Source organism: Melospiza melodia, chromosome 8 (genome assembly GCF_035770615.1).
Source record: "Melospiza melodia melodia isolate bMelMel2 chromosome 8, bMelMel2.pri, whole genome shotgun sequence".
NCBI lineage: Eukaryota > Metazoa > Chordata > Aves > Passeriformes > Passerellidae > Melospiza > Melospiza melodia.
Genome location: NC_086201.1, coordinates 14,332,836 through 14,353,532, shown reverse-complemented (window position 1 = coordinate 14,353,532; position 20,697 = coordinate 14,332,836). Strand labels below are relative to the sequence as shown.

The 20,697-nt window shown below is 45.2% G+C and overlaps 1 protein-coding gene across 2 annotated transcripts in view; it reads left to right on the top strand.

Moving 5' to 3' along the window:
* MARCHF4 (membrane associated ring-CH-type finger 4) overlaps positions 1–4,870 on the top strand; it is a 98,303-nt gene extending 93,433 nt beyond the window's left edge. For both annotated transcript variants that reach the window (XM_063161856.1, XM_063161857.1), the window contains exon 4: positions 1,391–4,870. In XM_063161856.1, coding sequence (XP_063017926.1) covers positions 1,391–1,752 — 362 coding nt within the window. In that variant the 3' untranslated portion in view covers positions 1,753–4,870. The remainder of the gene's footprint in view (positions 1–1,390) is intronic.
* Positions 4,871–20,697: the final 15,827 nt, after the last annotated feature.

The following is a 20,697-nucleotide window of genomic DNA, read 5'->3' as shown; positions in this document are numbered from 1 at the left end:
GGTGAATTCAACCCCTTTGTTTAGGCATGGGTTTGATTCTTGTGAATCTTGTTCTTGTATTTTTATGCTTGCAACAGGAAGGCAAGAGAGCTACTCTTATTCAAAAGGTTTTTGATAACCTTGATCCTGACCCAGAATTGTGAAGCCTTCATCATTAAGGACAATGAAGCCATCCATGTGCTAACTCACCCAGACCTGCCTGATGGTCTGGCTTCAGTTACATGGGACACAAAGGCACTTTCCTAAGACAGATGGCTGCAAAGCAGGGACACTCAGGCTCCCCTCATTCCACATAAATCCCATTGTCTAGCAAAGCTTGTGAGGTATATTACAGTGCTGAGCCAGTCTACAGGAGATGTTGCAGCTTCCTCCAGCCTCGGGGGAGAAGACCTGTGGGGCAGCCACTGCTAGACCTAGTGCTTCCACAAGGTCTAGCCAGGGTCTGGCAACTTCAGTAACAGTAGCAGAGCTTAATACTCAAGTACTGTCATCATCCAAGCAGCTAAAATTATTTAATTCCTTAGTCCTCATGCAAGGGTGGGGAGGATGATGGAGACAGCTGGGAATTGAGCTAACTACTGGGCTGCTGAGGGGCCTGAGCTGCTCCTTCTCTTAGAAACACAGAGACCATTAGCAGTGCTGTGTCCTACAGCCCAGAGCCATCTCCAGACATCAGCCTGTGCCTACAGGTGGGCAGCAGGACACAGGCACTGCCTGCATGTTCTGCACACACTGGGAGCTTCTCTGCCCTTTCTGTCGAGCGTGCTGAGCTCTCCCTTGAGAGGAGGCAACGATGCTGGATGAGGTACCTGCTCTGCAGATGAGCAAAACTTTACCTTGGATAACAAACCACTTATGGGTACAGACAGAACCTCTTTTTCTGCTCAGTTGCTGCCTCTGGCCTCCACATGTGTGTCTGCTCTGCTGCTGTGTGTGTGGGGAGAGACACGGGCTGTGCACACACACGGGGCTGGTGCAGCAGCCGTCAGTGACACGTCAGCTGCAGCTACACCCCCTCCAAACACACGCCTGAGCCCAGTGAATCATGCCTATGCAGCATGCAAAATTAGCCCAGTGAGAGATAAACCTTGGGCATTTGTTGGTAAACAGATACTCTTTTGCTGTAAGAGCATAACTCACTGCGCTCCATTTACGATCCGTTTGTCGATGGCTGAGATAAAACCGTAATCCCTTTAATTCAGGGGAAAAACGGATCCAGCAGACAGTGCTCTGCCTGTCGGTAATTAAAATACAGGATTTATCATTCAGAAAGCACTGGCTGGAGAGCTAACCCTAGCCAGCTAACTGGGGGAAATGCTGGGGAAGGTTTATGGTTGTTTCTAAAGTTTTGTTTGTGTTTTATGTCTATTTCTTTCCCCCTTCCCTCCAGGTCTAATAATACACGAAGGGCCCTCGGTTTACCGGATTTTTAAACGGTGGCAGGCGGTCAATCAGCAGTGGAAAGTGCTGAACTATGACAAAACAAAGGACATGGAGGAGCAAAAAACAGGGACCAGGACAAATCAGCGCCCCTCCTCCCAAACCACCCACTCGTCCTCCACTGGTGGTACAGCCACTAACTCCGCTCCAGCCGACAGCGGGGCACGGGCTGCCGGCCATGCCACAGGCACCCTCTCTGACCACCACTGTGCTTATACCATCCTGCATATACTCAGCCACCTGAGGCCTCACGAACAGAGGAGTCAGTCTAGTAGTAACAGAGAGCTCGTCATGAGGGTCACGACGGTCTGAGCAGAGGAATTCAGGAGGCCTTAACACGAAGCGGAGGAGACAAAGAACTCATAAAGCAGAGGAGCATGGTGTGCCTTTTTCTTTCTCTTTCCTTTTATTTTTTCTTTTTTTCTTCTCTTCTTTTCTTTTTTCAGTAACTGCACAAGATATAAGAGGCGGCACCTGGCCAGCTAAGGAAAAAAGCAGGTGGAGGGAGAGCTGCACACTCATGCTAAAGAGGTTAATGTTTTCCAGCCTGTTTAAAAAAAAAAAAAAAAAAAGAAAAAAAAAGAGAAAAAAATAACAACACAAATCACAAAAAAACCAACAAAACAAGTGCAATACAGACTACAAACTGAGTAGGCAGAGTTCTGGGGAAGCAGAGGAACAGACGGTTGAGCATGTCTTACAAATCCTATTACCTGGAATAGGTAACGCTCTGTGCACAGCCCCCGTACACACACGCACGCGCACACAAACACACACGTAGTGTGAGATTTATAAAAACGTGGAAGGGAACGAAATATTTGGAGTGGTTTTATTTTCCAGACTCCAATTAACCAGGGCTATGAGTTGTTTTGTTTCATGAGTCACTGGAGCCTTGTTTGTTTTACTGTGGGGTACCTGAAGTGAAATGGCTGGGGATTTTTCAGTATTGATTTACAGAAGACAGATTGAATCATCTCACTAAGAAAATCTTAACAAAATCCAGGCATACCCAAATTTCACCAAGAAGCCTGTTTTTTTCATAATGTTCCTGACAAGGGGTTTGTGAGGGTAGAACTGGGAGGGGGGAGGGTGCTCCATAACCTTTATTTGACGTATAGGCATTTTTGGCAAATTTTGTACAAACGTTCCGCAGGTGTTTCAAGCACAAGTACTGGTGTGATTCATGCCTTCATAACCCCAAATCCAGCATCCAGACCTTACCACCCACACACATCATTTTCCATGCAGACATTCCAGGTTAATTTCCTTCTATTTTACTCTAATCACAAGAAGCTGACCCATCTTTGGTGGGTTTCTGCTCCCTTGCTGATTCAGACACTCATGCATTGGAGATGTACCTTTTTTTTTTTTGGTGTCTGTATCTCTGCTGCTCAATTTGCAACAGTCTCACTCAGTCTTGTAGGCTGATCCTTTCACATCCAGTCTGTTAGTTTGTTACAGAGTCTATTCCATTCAATCATCCAAAAGAGAGTTAGTCTGAAGAGGGAGCACAGTTGCTGACTGACTGTGTAGCACTTCTAATAAGTCTCCTTCTCTGGGATATATCCTCGAAGGTATCGGTTGCTCTTCAGGAACATTCTCTTTCAATGCACAATGGCTGAATCATTTGTGGATATTAAAGGGACACTGTCAAGTACTTTTTAAATAGTTTTTAGGGTTTGGGCTTTTTTTACTCTCCATTGTTTGTAATATTCTCTTACAAGCTTGAAAATAAAATTTCTTTCCCTACCAATTTTGTCCTTTTCCATTTGGGCATGTATGGTTCTCTCCACTCACCCCATTCCTTTCACTATCCCTGTCCTTCTCCTCCCCACCTTTCTTCTGTGACAGGAGGAAATCCATATTTCTGATTTCCTGCTGACTATCTTCATTCTATGGAGGGTATGTCCCAACTCTATGGGGTTATTTTGCAACTGCCACAGAGGAAGCATAAGAGCAAGAACCCTAGAAATACAGAGATTAGCTGGGATTTTCAGGAGCAAAAGCTCAGCTATCACAAAACAATGACCCCATAGTGTTCAAGCCTGAACCCAGCTCCCTCCAAAATCAAGATAAAGTCTTCAGCCAAACTGCACCCATTTAGCAGCAGTGCCAAGCAACGTTGCACGATGGCTGAAAGCAGCTGCCCTCCATCATCGTACCAGCACCTCTCACACCTTCTGTGAGGGCAAACGGGGGCTGCCAACTCCTCTGGCAGCCAGGCTGTCACAGGTCAGGTGTTTCTGGACTGGAGAAGGTGTCAAACTTCAGCCTCTGTGTTTGAGCATGGCAGCCATCCTGCAGCGTTGGGGATGGAGGTGAGCAGCTTAAGGCAAGGTCGTATTTTTCACCTCGATTACTTGACAGTGTCCCTTTAAATATCAGAATGCAACAGAACAGGTACTTACTTCTCTGGCAGAGAATGTGGGAGGTGGAACACCGTCCGAGAAAGCCAGCTTACTGAGGACCAGTGTGAAACAGCATGGTTTCTGAGGCCACTGTATCTTTGTCTGACCAGATTTACTATCTACCAAAGAGTGCTTTTGGCAGAGGGGAGAAGAGAGATGGTGGCGGGCAGAGGGAGAGGGAAGGTGCAGCTCCAGTCATCTCTGAAAGTAGCTATCCCCCAGAAGGAAGGTGTTGCAATGAATGATCTCTGCAAGAACTGCTTCAGTAGAGAGAAACCTGGCCAAAGCAAGCAAACACAGCAGCCTCTCACTCCTTTGCCTGTTCTGGAAGCTGTCCACATTCCGAGGGATGAATAATAATAGTGTTTTTGGGAAGGGGGAAGTATACACAGATGAAGGGACAGCTGTCACCCATGATGTCGTTTCCCTCCCTGCCCTCCACTCATTTAACATGGAGAAGTCAAATTCCTTTAATTTGGCTAACAGATAAAATGTTACGAGGTCAGAAGCACAACTTGCTGTGAAAGAGTGGTGTACTCTGAGCACACAGGACTCTGCATACTCTCACTCCAGCTCTGCCACTGACTCTGTAGCCTTGGGCTGTTTGGCTCAGTCCCCCCTCCACGCCAAGGGGGAATAACAATACGTACCTACCTCACAGGGGTGTTGTGAGAATCCACGTTGGTAAAGCCTGTTGAAGCGCTGAGTCTACCGCCGGTAGTGCCGAGGTGTGTGGTGGGGGTGAGCAGCGCTGCCCTTTTTTGCTGGTTACAGTGGGATCACAGCGGGAGCCCATCGGCCTTCTCCTCCCTGGAGACCTCCTCGCGCGGACGCGGAGGCTGTCGCCCGAGTGCCCTCTCCTCCATTGCATGACATTTTAAGCGGCTGTGAGGTGCAGGATAGTGACAGACATGAAGTCCTACTTGACCAGGGATTTGCTACAACGTTTTCTATATCTGTGGGGTTTGTTGGTTTGTTTTTTTCCATATATTGTGCTTAGAAATAAACTTTCCACTTAGGGCTGGCGGTTTGGGGTCTATTCTGTTGCATGGCAATGTATACAAGTCTTATTGTCTGTCTTACTGTGCAAATGATCCCGCAGCCCAGTTTCAGAGATGGGCATGGTCTGAGCCTTTTCACAGCGGCGTAAGACTCAAAAGCCTGTCTAGACTGTTTAATATTTAAACAACACTATGAACTTGTCAATTGTATGTGTTCTGTGCAATACGAAGCATGTCATTAGCTGGCTTGATGGGCAGAGGGGCTAAAGGAAGGTCAAAACTTGTTCAAAGAGCTTCATACACGTGCCAGCATGGGAGCCGAAGGGCTGCCACCAGCAAAGCAAACTCGGGGGAAGCCATTGGAAACTATTTCAGAACAGTTTACTCCAGAACAAGGTACTTCTGAGTTTACGAACTTCTAGGCTGCCAGCCTGCGAGAACAAGTGCAAATTTAGTGTGGGGATTGGGGTTTTGAATTCCCTTTTTCTTTCCTCCTCCAAGTTTTGATGGCAGAAATACTGAGGATCTCTTCCTTCCATGGCACAGTTCTCTCATCTCCCACAGTCTCCTTGTGCCGTCCCCTTTGTGCTACTATGCAGGACTTTCAAAGGTGCAAATGGAGACAAGTACGCTCCTGAGACATGAAAAATAAGTTGTGTATTGGGTGATTCTAGCAGATAGATGAGATGGGGCAGAGCTATGCTGCAGAGGCATCTCTTCTTCCCCATGTCTTTCTTCTAGTCTTGTCTGCTGGGTCCCTGAAGAGACGTTCCCTGTACTTTGTTACAAAGCTGTCAGATCACCTTCCACTGACAAACAAAGCTTGCAGAGTTTGGCAGCTGTTTCTCCCAATGGAGAAAATTCTGGGTCCTATCACTGTGGAGACCCCTCAGTTCTTGGGCTTTGTGGTCCTCCAGCATTGTTTGGAGGTGGTCAGTGTGGAGGACTGTGTTCAGCCATCATCAGAAATCGTGCGTGTATGGTCCTGCTCAATCTTGTGATTTCTGCCAGTTCCCCTGATTTTCTGTCAGCTTTGACAGGTCTTTCTGGTAATGCTTTTCTGGTTATGCTCTTCAGAGGTGTTTTGCTCTGTGTCAGTTGCCAATGCTGTTCTTGCCTACTGAAACATCAGTGCTGGCCTCCAGCTTCCACAGCTCTTCCATTCTTGCCGTCCTGTCTCTTGGTAAATGCTCACTGCCAAGTTCAAACCCTCCTCCTCTGTGCCTGCAAGGGGTCAAGCACATGCACTAGCCCAAGGGTCACCAGAGAACACAGGAAATGCTTAGAGTCTGTATCAGTAAGTCAAACTCTATAACCATCAGTCTTTGATATATATTTACTCTGCCAATCTCAGTGCCTGCTGTTAATTGGCTGCTACAAATAAACGACAAATGCTGGCAAAACCCATATACTCAGCTAACACTTGATTGCCAATTTAAAATGTAAAAAACTGTGGGCTGTTTTTCAGAAAAATCTGGTCTGTTCCCTGTTATGGTTTCCCAAGCAAAGTGGTGAAGGATAGTGCCCATCCTTCCCATGATGGGATGGGCAACCCAAGGAAAGAGAAAGTCAGCAGCTTAGATTTGAGTCAAGAGAAGTGTTGGCTGTCCTGTTTTCACTCAGGGAGACAGGAGAATACTATTCACACCTACCAGATCACTGGCTCTTCTCAAAGCCCTTGATATGGCAGCAGTAACTCTAGAGCCAGTGGCTGCAGCTGGAGGACCATTCTGAAGAATTTCCAGTTCTGAAGACCATCCTCTGTCCACTTGTAGTGGTCAGTCATTCAAGCATCATCTCTTTGTTTTCCTTAAGAGAAAAAGATTATTTGACTAAGCAAAGCACTAATGCTCTTCAGTGTAGGATGAGGCTGCACCATTACCACTCCCAACCTTGGTACCTCCACCAGGATTCCTGTCCATCTTCTTGTGAGGATGCATGGTCAGAGGAGCTGCTCCTTTCCCCTTTCTCTTTTATGTTGGTCAAGCATTGGAGGAAAGCAGTCAGCAGTGCAATTGCCATAGGGACTGCTGGCTGAGTACCCTGATCTCCCCTCCAGCATCATCTCCCCTGTGACTGCTCCTTCTCATTCCTCAGGCAACAGATGCCTCATCCCCTCTGCCATCCTTAGACTCTGGCCCTGAAGATCTCATGAGCAGACACACAGCTACATCCTTCACATTTCCAGACAGGCAAATTCACTCCACTGATAAACAATGACATTCAAATCCTGAGAGGACAAGCAAGTGTAGGAGCCTATTGCATTGACCTTCACCATTTCTTACATGCAGAAGGAAATAGGGTGAAAACACCAATTGGTTTCCTCCATTTTGCAGCAATGGACCAGTGGCTCTAGGAATATTTCCCTCAATAATGCAAGTCTGACATGCAGCAGTTACTGCAGGCTGTCTTTGATCTCACATCTATCATGTCAGATAAAAGGAGAGCAGAATCTGACAGTTCTGTGCTGTTTACACAAACATGAAAAACTATCTTAGTTCATTATTCAAATTACCTCCAGGTCAGTGGGTGAATTTTTCATTTCTCTTTCAGAACTGGAATTGCAAGATAATAGGTATGTTAACATATACATATACATTTATAAATGTTATCCTGAAAACATAAAGAAGAGATAAAAACCTGAATAAACCTACAACAATACTTGATTTTTGAATAAGTTTTGTCAGAAGCCAGGGAGTTGCTGTGGAAAATGCAACATAGGGCTTGACTTCAGGCAAAGAGAAGATAGAAGAAGGAAATACATTTATTGCACTCTAGGCCTATCTTTAGTTCATGCTCATTATTGTATAGCTTTTAATTAAGACAGAAATATGTGGAAAACAGACACTCAGCTCCAGCAGCAGGAAACAGACTAAAGATCCCTCAAAACTACCTGAGCCTCAAACAAGCACAATGATGCAAAAGCACAAACAGCTGCCATCACGACTGCTTGAAAAGAGATGGATTTCTAAATGGGACAAAAACTCAGACAGAAATTCTATTCCAAGCCACATTTCCCATATTTCTTATTTTAAAAAGGAAAAAAAAAAAAAAAAAAGGAGAGGAAATTAAAAAGGATTGTTCTGATACCCAAGTCTTAAAGAAGTAAGTAACGGTAGAGAAGATGTACTAAGATAAGATGCTCCTTTCTATGTTATATTATGCATCAAGACATGCTTTGCCAAACAGAATTAGGATATCACATTCAATTCCCTGATCATTCAAAGACAGTCTCAGTGACTGAGTCTGCTCAAGGAGACTTCCTAGAGTGTAGCCTCCACCAGAGTACCAGAGCTCCCATCTGGATGGATCAGGCTGTTTGTCTCCAGCTGCACTCTTGGGTGGCAGGATCACCACCTGTCAGCAAGTCACTGCTGGGCAGCTTTCATCAACTGATACAGGTTATGATATTAATAATCACAAAAATTGCACACGCCCATCGTGCCCCTGCAAGGGACCTGTCTCATCCTTTCACAGCTCAAGCTGATGAGAGCTACTCTACTCTTAGCTCTTCATCACAGGAGAGCTTTCCTTTAAAATCCGGCCTGCCACACTTCTCTGGGAGTTCTTCTACCACACTTTACAGAGATCCTTTTTCCTATAAGGATGAACAGACTTGTAACCAACCCACCCGATCTTGCTTTCTAGCTAGAGAGACAAAAATTAATGTTCTCTGACCAGCTGATCTCAGTACCTGTGTTCTTATGAGATGATACCCCCCTGCCCTTTCACTCACTACTCCATCATCTTGGCTTTCTTTTGGAAAGGGGTGATCCATTGCTACCAAATGGTAGCAGTCTCTGAGATGAGAATCTGGACAGCCTTTCTACTCCTTGCTAACAGGCACACAAACCTTCCTCCCACCCCTCTAGACTGATGTGGCCAGCAGAACCCTTTTTCATGGAGTTTCACTTCTTGATCCAGAAGAGCAACCGCTTTCAAGCATCTCCTTCACTGCTATCAAGCTGTGGGATAATGGCATGGGGAATCTTTTGTTTCTTAGCCTCAGGGTAACTACAGTGGATGATGTACCTGAGCCAGAAACACAGTGAGGACAAAGCACTTGTAGTTTAGATGGTGGTAAACCTGGATGAGGCTTGTTCTCATGACAGGAGAGCAAGAATCTTTGTCAGCTTTGTACGGTAGCAAATCAAAATGGCCATGTTCCCTCATGTTTTTGGCTCATTTACATCAGCTCTGCATTATAAACAAACCCTTTTGTAGGCAATGCAGGCCAGGCCTGGGGAGGAAATCTTCCTCATTCCAGAAGCACAACCAGCCCGTAGCTATGCATCAATCCCTTCAGGACTTTTGCCCCCGAGAGGCTGAGTGCAAGAACGGAGGTAGCTGGCAGGGATGGCAAGAACACTTCCCTGGATCTTCGTCCCCAGGGGGCAAATTCTGCATCTCTACATGTGAGTCCCCTTTGAAGTCACTCCTAAGGCCTCCTTCACTACTACAGGGTCTGCCCAGGAGAGGAAGCAGTGTCTCTGCATGGATCCCCCAGGTCTGCTGCTGGGATCCTCATTCAGGCCTGCCAGAAATCCCATTGTTCTCTGAGGGCTGAGATGAGTCAGTGGTGTGTCCATGCAGAAATACTCTCTTTGAGACAGCTTCAGAGATGTCTGTGGGGTTGGGAGGGAGGGGGGGTTTGTCCAGGGCAGGAAGCACGGGGAAGGGAAGGCTGCAATGTAAGGAAAGATCAGCCACAAGGGAGGGGCTGACTAAGAGGAATGACCATGTCGACTGTGTTACTGTCCCATCATTCTCCTGAACCCAGAATGGAAACTTCCAAGTGCTCTTCATGAGCTTACGTTTATTAGAAAACTATTCCTGGGTGTTCAAGATTGTTTTCTAATGAAAATATACATAATAAAAAAAGAAAATCAATGACTTTTGGTAATCTTTTCCTTTCCTCTCTTCGCTTGTAACACATTGTGGAATTCACCTCCTTTCTCATTTGTTTGTTACAATAAAATCTCTTTCTTTCTGGTCACAATTCACACAGGGCCTCACACAGTAAACTTTTATCTTCTCTTTACACATCAGAGGCAAAGACTTCACATAAGGAGATTTGAACAAAGGGCCAGGGCTCAGCATGCCTAGCACAATGTGTTAGCACTTCGACTTATCAATTGTTCATGGCATTCAACAGCAAAAATTGTTTACCAAACATCACTGTAAGGTTCCTGTGTAGTGTCTTCCCTATGTCCAAGAGAGAAGCTTGAGGCAGCCATGGTAAGTACGTGCAGCTGTTTTCAGAGTACCCACCCTGATGTGCTGTGTCCTTCCCAGAGACTGTGGGAAGAGGCTGGTGGCAGTAATTGATTACTGCAGATAACACTGATGGTTTGGAATGAAGAGGATGAGACAGGTCCTAGAGGGTCCTCAGGGAAATGAGGAAGAAGCCATGAAACATGGACAAAAGGGGCTTCAAGGAGCCCTCTGCAACCAGCCTATGAGTCCCGTACCAAAACTGGTTCCTTCACAGACTGCAGCCTGACAAACAAACTTCTTGCTAGATCATATCCCCTGATTCACAAAAACCTGCATCACCCAGGCCAGACAAACACAAACACTGCACACATCATCTTACCTCAAACCCAAACCCAATTATTCTTAATAGAATGTATTATTCCTAATTCCAGGTGGCCTCCAAGGGCTGGTTTAATTCAGTGCACACAGGTCCATTGCTAAAAGCCATCATGTGCTCTGCAAAAGGAATTTCCTGCATCAGCCAGCCATGGCTCTGCTGAGCTGTGGCAGCTGTAACACACTGTGGCCTTTGCCACCTCAGTGATTTCAAGAGAACAGGGATACTGAAACACTGGGTTGCTCTACAGAGATCCAAGGCAGCCTGTAAAGCTGGGAGGTTTGAGTGATATTGCAGCCTGGGTTCCCTCACACACAGAAAGGAGTGTTGCCAAAACATTGGGATCTGAGCTCAAGCTGCAAAATTCACGGCAGAATTGCAAAAATCACAGGCTCAAGAGTAAAAAGATTTAGAGGCAAGATGGTGGCAGGAAGATGTTTTAACTCCTGGAAACATGCAAGTATTTTGGTTTAGAAATGGGAGGAAATTTCAAAACCTAAACTACAATGAATGTAGTTTAGGTTTTGAAATTTGAATGTAGAATCTGATTTGGAATATATTTACCTGAATCTTAAAGAGAAAATAATTTTGTTTGAGAATTTCAAGCAGCAAGTCAGTCCCTCCCATCCAGGAGTTACTGGCCACTTCCAGAGGCAATACAACACTGTCCACTCCATGGCCAGAGGATGCCCATCTCTAAAGGAGATGGCAAACAACTGTCTGCAGTTACAGTGGTAAAATTCCCAGGGTAATATAAGTCTATCGAATAGACAACAAGGTTATTAATTTTGAATGCAATCACCTAAGGGGCTGACATAAACCTGACTGAAATCTGCAGGATTTTTCCTCAGGCTTGAGTGGGTGCACAAGACCAGGCCTGTGCCCTTGGGGCATTTTGTTCTCTCAGCTCCTCAGCACTTTTCTTCTACCTTTTGCAATCCTTAAGCAAGAGCATGGGAGAGCAGTAAGTGGATCAGCTCTGTGAGGTCAACTGAGCCTGTGTTGCTGCAGGATTTGCAAAAATTACTGTTTAGCCATAGTTAAACCATAGTTAGGTGCCTGCATGGGGGAAAAGAACCTGTTCAGGGGCAGGGATAGTAATCAGCTGAAATATTCTGAGTTCTTACCAAGGTCAGTTACATTTGTAAACAAGGCCTCCCATCCTCAAAAAGAGCCAAAAATATCCCCATGCATCCAGGCAAGACAGACACAGAGTTGCACACCTTACAGAGAATAATTAAAGTATTCCACTCCGTCTCATTTCAGGTTTAGCTGGGAGCAACAAGCACTGATTACTTAATGCAAACAGTGCCCTGGTTTTTTAATGCATTAAATAACAACAGACACCCATAAACTCCCTTATTTTATATATATTTTTTTAAAGCCCAAGCCTTCTCTCTAATTTGTGGCTACTGTGAACTTTATTGCACCACTAAAGTTCTATCAAACTTCAGAGTGGTCTCAGGTCAGAGCATAATGGATCATTCCCAAAGCTGTAACTGGTGTACAGGAAGGCAAAATCGCTTCACTGAGTGCCACTTTCACACACAAGCCATGTCTTCCCATTCAGATAAGTTATCTTGGTGGTGAAAGATGCCAGATCTGGAGCTGTGTCTGCTCACAGCACATGGAGTGACCCTTGAAGCTCTCTGTGTCTTCAGTCTCCAGTAAAGCACCTCTGCCAGCTGAGCAATGCTTAAGGCCACCTATTTCCACCTGCCTTTGTACGTATTTAATGCAGTCATCTACAGCTACAGCTCACCCAAATTTATACATCTAAAGGCCGCTTGTCAAATTCTAAGCTTCCTTAGCAATCATCAGAGAAAAATAGGTGCCTCCCAGGAATTATTCATCTCAATTGTGTTCAGCACCAAACTGCCCACACAGTTGTCTAGCATGATTTGAGATGCTTGACTGGCCTCCATTGTCTCAATTTTAAACTGACACCTATCTGTAAAGTTGGGAAAGAAGCATCCACCCCTCTTTTGCATGTCCCACATACCCAGCAGTTGCATCAGCCACTTTTCCCCTGATTTTATTAACCAGAGGAAGCAAGTGTGGCTGCTCAGGCTGCACACAAGATACACCCCCCAAAGCAGTGAAAAAGGGAGAAGGAACCTACAGCAACTGTGAGGTTTTCCTATTGTCCACAGTCAGGGTGAGACTCCAGCTACCAAACCTCTCAGCCCTGCAGTTAATTGTGCTTGGGGTCTACAGATCATTACATCTATTGCTTGAAACCTGCCTCTTATTCTCAACTTCAGTTCTGAATTTGCAAAAAGCATAAAGTAAAATACTGCTCAACTTTTCCTTAAAGTTAAAAAAAAAAAAAAGGCTTTCTAGGCCTAGCACCTCAAATTACTGTTACCTCTTGAAAATTCAGGCCTGAATTTCTAAACACTCAGAGGAAACCCAGGATTTTTTAAACAGCAAATTCCTCAAGGCTGTGGATGAAGCCTAGCAAAAAGTTGTTGTCTAAAGAGCAAGGCAGCTAGTCCTGTGCCTGTCACCATTTGTGGCTCTCATCATTACAGCACATCTTGTAACAGGAACATATAACATCTTTCAGAGCTTTAGGGAATAGTTTGTTTTCTTGTTTAAGGCCTGCAAAAAATCCTGAGAAAACTGAAAAGGAAAGGTAGAAAGAGCCTGAGTACCAGACAAAATGGAGCAAGAAAAGCCACCATAGCCACAAAGCTGCCCTGATGGAAAGCACAGGCTCATGCTAAAGGACAGCCTCAGGATTAGAAATCATGCCTGAAAATGTTTAACTAAGGCATTTGTCTGACAGCCAAAGCAAACAAGAAGGGGCACAGGGAGGTGTTTTGAGGCTTTAAAATGCTATTTGCAAGGTTGAAGGAGATCAGAGGCTCAACAAGGCAAAGCTGCTGGTGCCCATTAAATTTTGCAAAGTAACAAATCTGTGAAAGGGAATCACTCATGATCTCACACAACAAGGAACTGATGTTTCCAGGGAGAGCTCTGCACCCAGGAGACAGACACTCCTTGGACTGCCTTCCTCAGCTACCCAAGCAGCAACGCCCCTCTCCATCACCTGACCTGCAGCCTGTCTCAGCCTCCCCTTCTGAAAGCCAAAATGCTGCTCTCCTGCAGGGCAGGAGCAGATGTCACTGGCTTCCCATCCCCAACAACATGTGAGCCTCGGGAATCACTGGTGGGATCAACCCTGACCTGCATGTGCACGTCAAAGGGTGCCAGCAACCCTGCTCCTTGCCATGGACTTGATTGGAACACATCCCATTGCACAAACTACAGCCCAGGAGGCACTGGAAGCATCCACAGCACTCTGTGCTGCACACTCTCAGCACTCTGTTTCTGAACTCGTGTTAGAAAACCCCATTACTTTACCTCTCCAGAAAAAAAATCACTGCTTCCTTTGGCATCTGTCTCCACACCTCTTCCACACTTTTCTCTGCCCTGTGGTGGTAATTGCTGCTGTTACTGAGATGCACAAGATTATGCAACTGTCTAGCATTCTGATTTAATCAGCATGGGGAAAAAACCTGCTCCAAATTCTATTAATAACTACCAGCCAGCTCCCTCCTTCCCTCCCTCCCCAAATTCCCATGGAAGGAGGATCACAGGCAGATCCCTGCAAGCACAAACTATCATCCTGACTGGATCAATAACATCCATGGTGCCAGGAATCTGCAACGAATTCTGGGTAATTAATCTGCCAGGGAAAGACAACCTTAATTAAGAACAGCCAAGCTGTTCTTTTCCCAAGCCTTGTGCTTAATAAAGTCACAGTATTCATTTGGCTGAGGATTTTGGTCTAAATTTTAATGGGTTTTTTGTTCCTAACAAATGTTTTGAAAGCAACAATGCAGGCAGCAGGAAAATCTTCACAAAACAGTCAGAGCTGCAAACTCTTTATTTGCCTTCTCGATGCCACATTAAAGGTGGATGATCTCATTATTGAAGATGCCTCAGGGCTGGAGAGAAGCACTGGCTTCAGCTGGGATGGACACTGCCCTGGAGAGGCTGCCTCCATCCCTAAGGGGCCACAGTAGAGATAAAGCTGTGACCTCCCTCCACTTCTTAGGAAGAGCATCCAGGACAAAAGTTTCCTCAGCAGGCCAAAGTCTCTGCCTTTCCACAACCCTCCAGGCAATCTGGGAAAAACCATTTCACCATTTCAGCCCTGCCAGGCTGCAAGCAGCCATTTGGGTGTGGGCAGTGGTGCAGGTCACTCCAAAGATCCTGAAGCAGCTGCTGCCACAAGACAGCCAGAAATCCTGCCAGGCATCACATGATGATTTGGGAGGAGTACTGGTTATATTTCTGATACACAGAATTTAAGTTCTTTGTTCTACTTCAAATTCTTCATTTCATTTGTGGTAAGTGTATCTATAGCAACACTTACCCAGTGTGCTCAGGACCTTTTTCTGGTGCCAATGTCAATGGGTACAGACTCAGCCAAGTTCAAACTCTTATTCACCAGGGCAAAAAAGGCCAAAGGGTGTCCCCATCCAAGTTGTCCATTCCTCCTGACCCGTGTCAACTCCTGAATTTTGCTGGGTACCCTCATGATGACAGCTTGGACCAAAAGCAGGTCAAAATCTGTGTTCACAACTTACCAAGATGAGCCTGGGAGTGTTTCCTGGGCATCCATTCGTGATGAGGACATGTCTCAAACATTCAGAAAGACCCAAGAAACTCCCAAACTGGCACTATACCCCAGCAAGGACTTGGTCAGCTGCAAACAAAACCCTCCTGAAGCAATTTGCACAGCCAGTTTTGAGGGCCTCAAAAGGTGTGCTCCAGAAATTTCCATAAAGATCTCTAATTTCACCAGCCCTGCTCATCTTTGCAGGTCAAACTCTACTCACCTGTCTGAAGCCAAGGGGGGGCCTCCATATTTATTGGCAAAAATCAGCATTTTCCCTCATGTTATCCTGGACAGAAGGCAATTATGGTAAGGACTGATGATTTAACTCCTACTGTGGGGACAGCATCATGACAGCTAGATTAAAGATGTCCTTTATGAACCATCACAGAGCAGGAGAACATGATAATGAATGAGTTAATTACACCAGCATCTGAGGCTGATACTACCCCATCTGCCACTTTGATTAATTAAAACTCTGATGGACAACAATGAGGCCTTTCTCAGGTCTGAGAGCAATTAATTGCCAAAGTCCTCAATAAATCTAACAGCATCACTGAGTGAACTGGCAGAAGAGCCCACTGTGAGCAGCCCCAGAGCAGAGGCAGCAGAGCATATCATGGAGTTTGAAGCATCCCCAACACGATGCATTAATCTTTTGGTGTTGCTGGGAGTGGGGCCCAGGAGTTTTAACTTCTTGTTTAATCACCTTTTCTTACCTCTCAGCATCAGAAGGGGCAGTCTCAGTAAAGGACATGAACTGCTGGGGAAATTAAGGGCTTTGGCCCCTTTTGTCCAGGTTCTGTAATGAATGGGTTACATTTTTGCTCTTGAGTGTCTGTTGTCCTTGGACTAGTTGTAACCAGTCCTGACAAACAGGGATTTTGGAAATGCAATGGGAAGCCAAACTCTTCCAATGCTTCCTGTGCTCAGCAATCAAAGAATGGCAGCAATCAGCAGCAGTTGCTCAGAAAGTGCTGGCAAACTGGGCACCTGTGGGCAGGTCAAGGGAAGACTCTGAGAAACCAGACACAAACCATGTGTCCTGATTCCATCAGAGCAAAGACAGGGCATGACAGAACCATAAAATATCCTGAGATGGAAGAGACCTACAAGGATCCTTGAGTCCAATGGGGTGAAGCTGATCAAGGCACTTTCTACAGTGAGAAATCCCAGATTCCAGAACCCCTTTCCAAAGAAGGGAAAAAGAAGAAAGCCCTAGTGCACAGCTATTTAAACCCAAAAATGTTGTCACTGTACTGCAGACAAACTGCCCCCAGCCAGGGGGGAGGGATTAGTGCTTTTCACTTTTTGCCTTCTGTCTGCACAGAAGTTTTACAAACTAAGCACAACTACAAGGCAATGCATTTTTGAGGGAACACCACAAAAGTTCACTTTCTTGTGCAACAAACAGAGCTAGAGGGTACCAGATCATCTCCAAAGCCAGTGCAGCTCACAGATGTGGTTTGGAGACCTTGCAAAAGGTGCTGCTTTTTCAGAGGGATGGGGAGGAAAAGCCTTTCCTTCCGTTTTTATCCTACTTATGCATTGTTAAGCAGTTATTGCATTTCACCTCAAACAGTCACAATTGAGGAAATAAAGCTTTATTCTACAGATCCAATGATTAATAACAATTACCAGCAGTGATTAGTTAATATGGCCATAATGCAACAATCCCACTGCCTGCCTGTCAACTGGAGGCATCAGTGCACTGGATGATGCCAGCTGCTCTTGTTAAACACTGCCTTGCTCCTCAGGACGGCAGGACAGTCCTCTGCAGCACCAGCTCAGCTCAGGGTGATGCAGCTGCAGCTTCCCAAAGCTTCTCAGGCTGGAATGGGACAAGAAACAGCAAGTTTAGACATGCTGATGTAAATACAGAGACCACTGCTTTATGATCACAGAAAGGTTTAAGTTGGAAGGAACCTTACAGATCATCTCATTTCAACCTCCCTGCCTTCCAAGCCCCATCCAGCCTGGCTTTGAACATTTTCAGGGATGGGGCATCCACAACAGACAACCTGTTCCCACTGGAACACATCCCACATTAGAAGGAGCGTAATTATCCCCAGGGTGCATGGCTCTTGCTCATTGCTGGGTCCTTAGTCAGTAATTGAAAAGGAACCATGCATCAAGGGGTAAGACACGGTCCAGTTAGCAGAGGATAACAAAACAGGTTTGCTCACAGGGCTCTTGTTTCAAATTACAGTACCTGGTTCTTACAGTGTTTCAAAAAGCAAAGCAACTTCTAACATACAAGTAAAGTAACAATGGGCTCCTTTTCCAGGTACAGAAAAGGAGGAAAACAGTGAAGGAAGGAAATAGATCTGAAATGCGGAAGGCACTTTCCAACAGATGCTGTGGCCATTTACAAATAGTAATAACTCTTTATCTCCATCTGAGCAAAGGAGGGTGAGGGACACATGCCACATACAAACCTGTACTCCTCAGGAGAAGAATGGAAGAGAAATTAGAACAGACCAGATGTTTAAGGATTACAATTTTTGAAGACTAACCAAAACACACAAGGAGCTGTTGTTGCTCAGGTGAGCCCCAGCTGCCTCAAGGTGTGTCTGTATCATGCAGAACAGAAGCAAGCAGAACTGCCCTAGGCATCTCAGAAGAGCCAGCTAGGTCAGGGCTATGCAAGTGTCTCGTCAGAACACTGTGCTCCCCTCAGCCCAAAGGGCAGGAGGGGGTTAATCCTCCACCAGTGCATTTTAAGCCATCTTCAGGAAGCAGATAATGTGGCATGTCTCTGCAGATCAGCTGACGTGACAGATACGTACAGACATGTGCATCCACTGTGGGCTGAATCCATTACTCAGCCTAAGATTTGGGTCAGATTTTCTGACTCCACCTGCAGCTCAACTAAACACCATTCCAAAAACCAGAGAGCAAGGATGTGGTAGGGATTGGGGGTTTTCACATCTTTTTGCTTTCTAATCCCTCCAGGTACCAGGTAATTCATATTTAACTCACTGAATTCTCCAAGAGCCCTTCCCTTGTTGTCCAGCCCCAAAAGACTGCACATTCAGGAAAAGTATGAGAAACCATGCTCCAAGGACAGGGAGTTTTTTTCTTTGTCCCAGTTTTAGGTTTAAGCCCATTTCACATATTGACTTTTAATGTTAAACTTTTAGCTCCCTCCAAAAAACCATGTTAGAAGAAACGCTTTTCATAACACCATTAAAACCTTACTGCCCACTGCAAAGAGAGCCATCACTCCAGGCTCCCTGCAGTATTTGGCCATTACAAGGAAAGATGGGGATGTGGGTATAACATTAGCTTCAAATTTCTTTCTTACCACTGTCAGTTTGAGATAAGCCCCAATGTTATTTTTACCCACTCTATAGACCAGGTACTACAGAAGAACTTGGTGTAACCTGCCACACTGCAAAACAAGTGTCATATTGAATTAGTGATTCTCTACTACACTTCTGTCCTGTTCTTCCACAAGCAGGCATGTACTAGAAGAGTAATAAAAAATATAAAAATCACTTTCTAACTCCTGTTTCAGTTAACACCTCCAGTTACATAGCATTATTGTCATGGACAGTCAAGAGAAGCACTAATTAGCCTGGCACAATAGACAATTGCATTCTCAGTTCTCAAAGTCAGGAGAATGTCTCATTTGTGCCTTTAGAAGCTGTGTGAGGAGGAAGAGGGGAAAGCAAAACCAGCTCTTCTCTGATGTAGCATAGTTCTTGACTAACCAGTTACTGCAGTGTGGCTGCCTTATTTTTGTCATAGACCCATCTGGATATGCAGAGGCACTTATTTTATTCACAAGAATATACAAAATAAGCATCTCTCTGATGAAGTCAATGAAACTGTATTGGTATGCAAACCAGCAAAAATAAAATCAAAATGCAACACATTGCTTCTAGCATTTTTATCTTGATCTGAGATCTGCAGTCACAGATGATGTCTCAGACCATTCACATATTGCTGGAGTTGAGCAGTTTGGTCTGGTTCAGCTGATAAGAACTCAGTTCAAGACACAAAAACACCTTTTAGGTTTGAGGGAATTAGAGATAATTTTGGATTCAAGCTCACCTCTAAATTGATCTGATTCTCCCCTCACCCATGTATATAGTACAGCTTTTAATGTCTTCTTCTCTAACAAAATTATCACACTTTTCTCATCCCTTTCCATCTCATGTATTTAACACTGCATTTTCACAGTTCCTTCACAGGTGGCCTCTGAGCCAGGTATTCCTTCTGAGGCACAGAAAGGGGAAGGATGGCTGTCCAGCAAACTGTAAAAGATGTTGAATCTACCAAAGGGCTCAAGAACTGCCCAGTAAATTGCTCTCAAAGGAGCACTGAAAGTGCATTGTCCCTGTAGCACAAACACTGAGCAAGGCAAAGGGTGTACCAGCACTGAAAGATGAGTTTATGTGATAAGCAGCACTGAAAACTCATGTTAAAGTCCTGTTCAAAGCTCTGCTCAGAGAATTGACCTAAATCACCTCCCCTGAGGGAAGAACTCAGCAAAATTACAAGTAAATCTCAAATGTCTCAATCACAAGTATCACTGATTAGCCACCAGAACATGTTTGCTAGCACATAGGATCTTTTATATGCTTTGTTTTGCCAAGCAGAGAGCAACACCAGCTCCAATGACACATTCCTGCTTTGTGTCCTCCACAGCTACCCTGCAGCAGGCAGCAAAGAGTGCAGGAACAACCCTTGCATTGAAGCAATTGTGTCTGGAGACCTCTTGTAAGCTCATACAGATTTTAGCATGAACAGATGATTAGATTCCTTTGATAGTTTTGAAAATCAGTTTTTTTAGACATTTCAAAAAGCAATCAAGGGAGTGAAGGGCTGGTTGAAAGGGATTATGTTCCCTTTGGAGTGAGGCTCTCAGGCAGCTGCATGGGACAGCAAACAACTACATCCTGGGCTACAGCAGTGTCCTGCTTTTGGCTGGGAGAGAGTTAACTTTCTTCTTAGTAGCTGGTACATGGCTGTGTTTTGGATTTACTGTAAGAATAATGTTTATAACTCACTGATGTCTCAGTTGTTGCTAAGTAGCGCTTACCCTAAATCAAGGGCTTTTCAGTTTCTGGTGCTCTGCCAGCGAGCAGGTGCACAAGAAGCCAGGAGAAAGCACGGCCAGGACAGCTGACCCAATCTACAGAAGGGATATTCCATCCCACAGAAACTCATGCTCAGATATAAACTGGGGGAATTGGCCAGAAGGTGCTGATCAGTGCTCAGGCACTACTGGGCACTGAGTAGTGCACAAGCCACCTTGGTGCCAAGAAAGAAGGAAAATCCTACAATGGGTTTTCTTAGGATACCAGACCAACACCTTGCTCATTGCTAGATCAACGAAGCACAGCTGCTCTCTTGGTCACACCACACAAAACACAGCTCCTCCAGGCAACAGTGACCCCAAAAGCTCCAGTGGCACAGACTCTGCTCCAGGCCATTTATTTTGCAGAGTAGGTGGAGCAGTATCAAACAAGCAGGCTGAAACTTTTGTTTTAGGATCACAGTTTTAAGTTGAAATCTCTGCAGCCTGCGCCAGCTTCTGGTCTTGAAAGCATATATGGGTGATGCTCTTTCCTGCCTCATGCCAATAGATAGATCAATATGAACCTCTTTATTCAT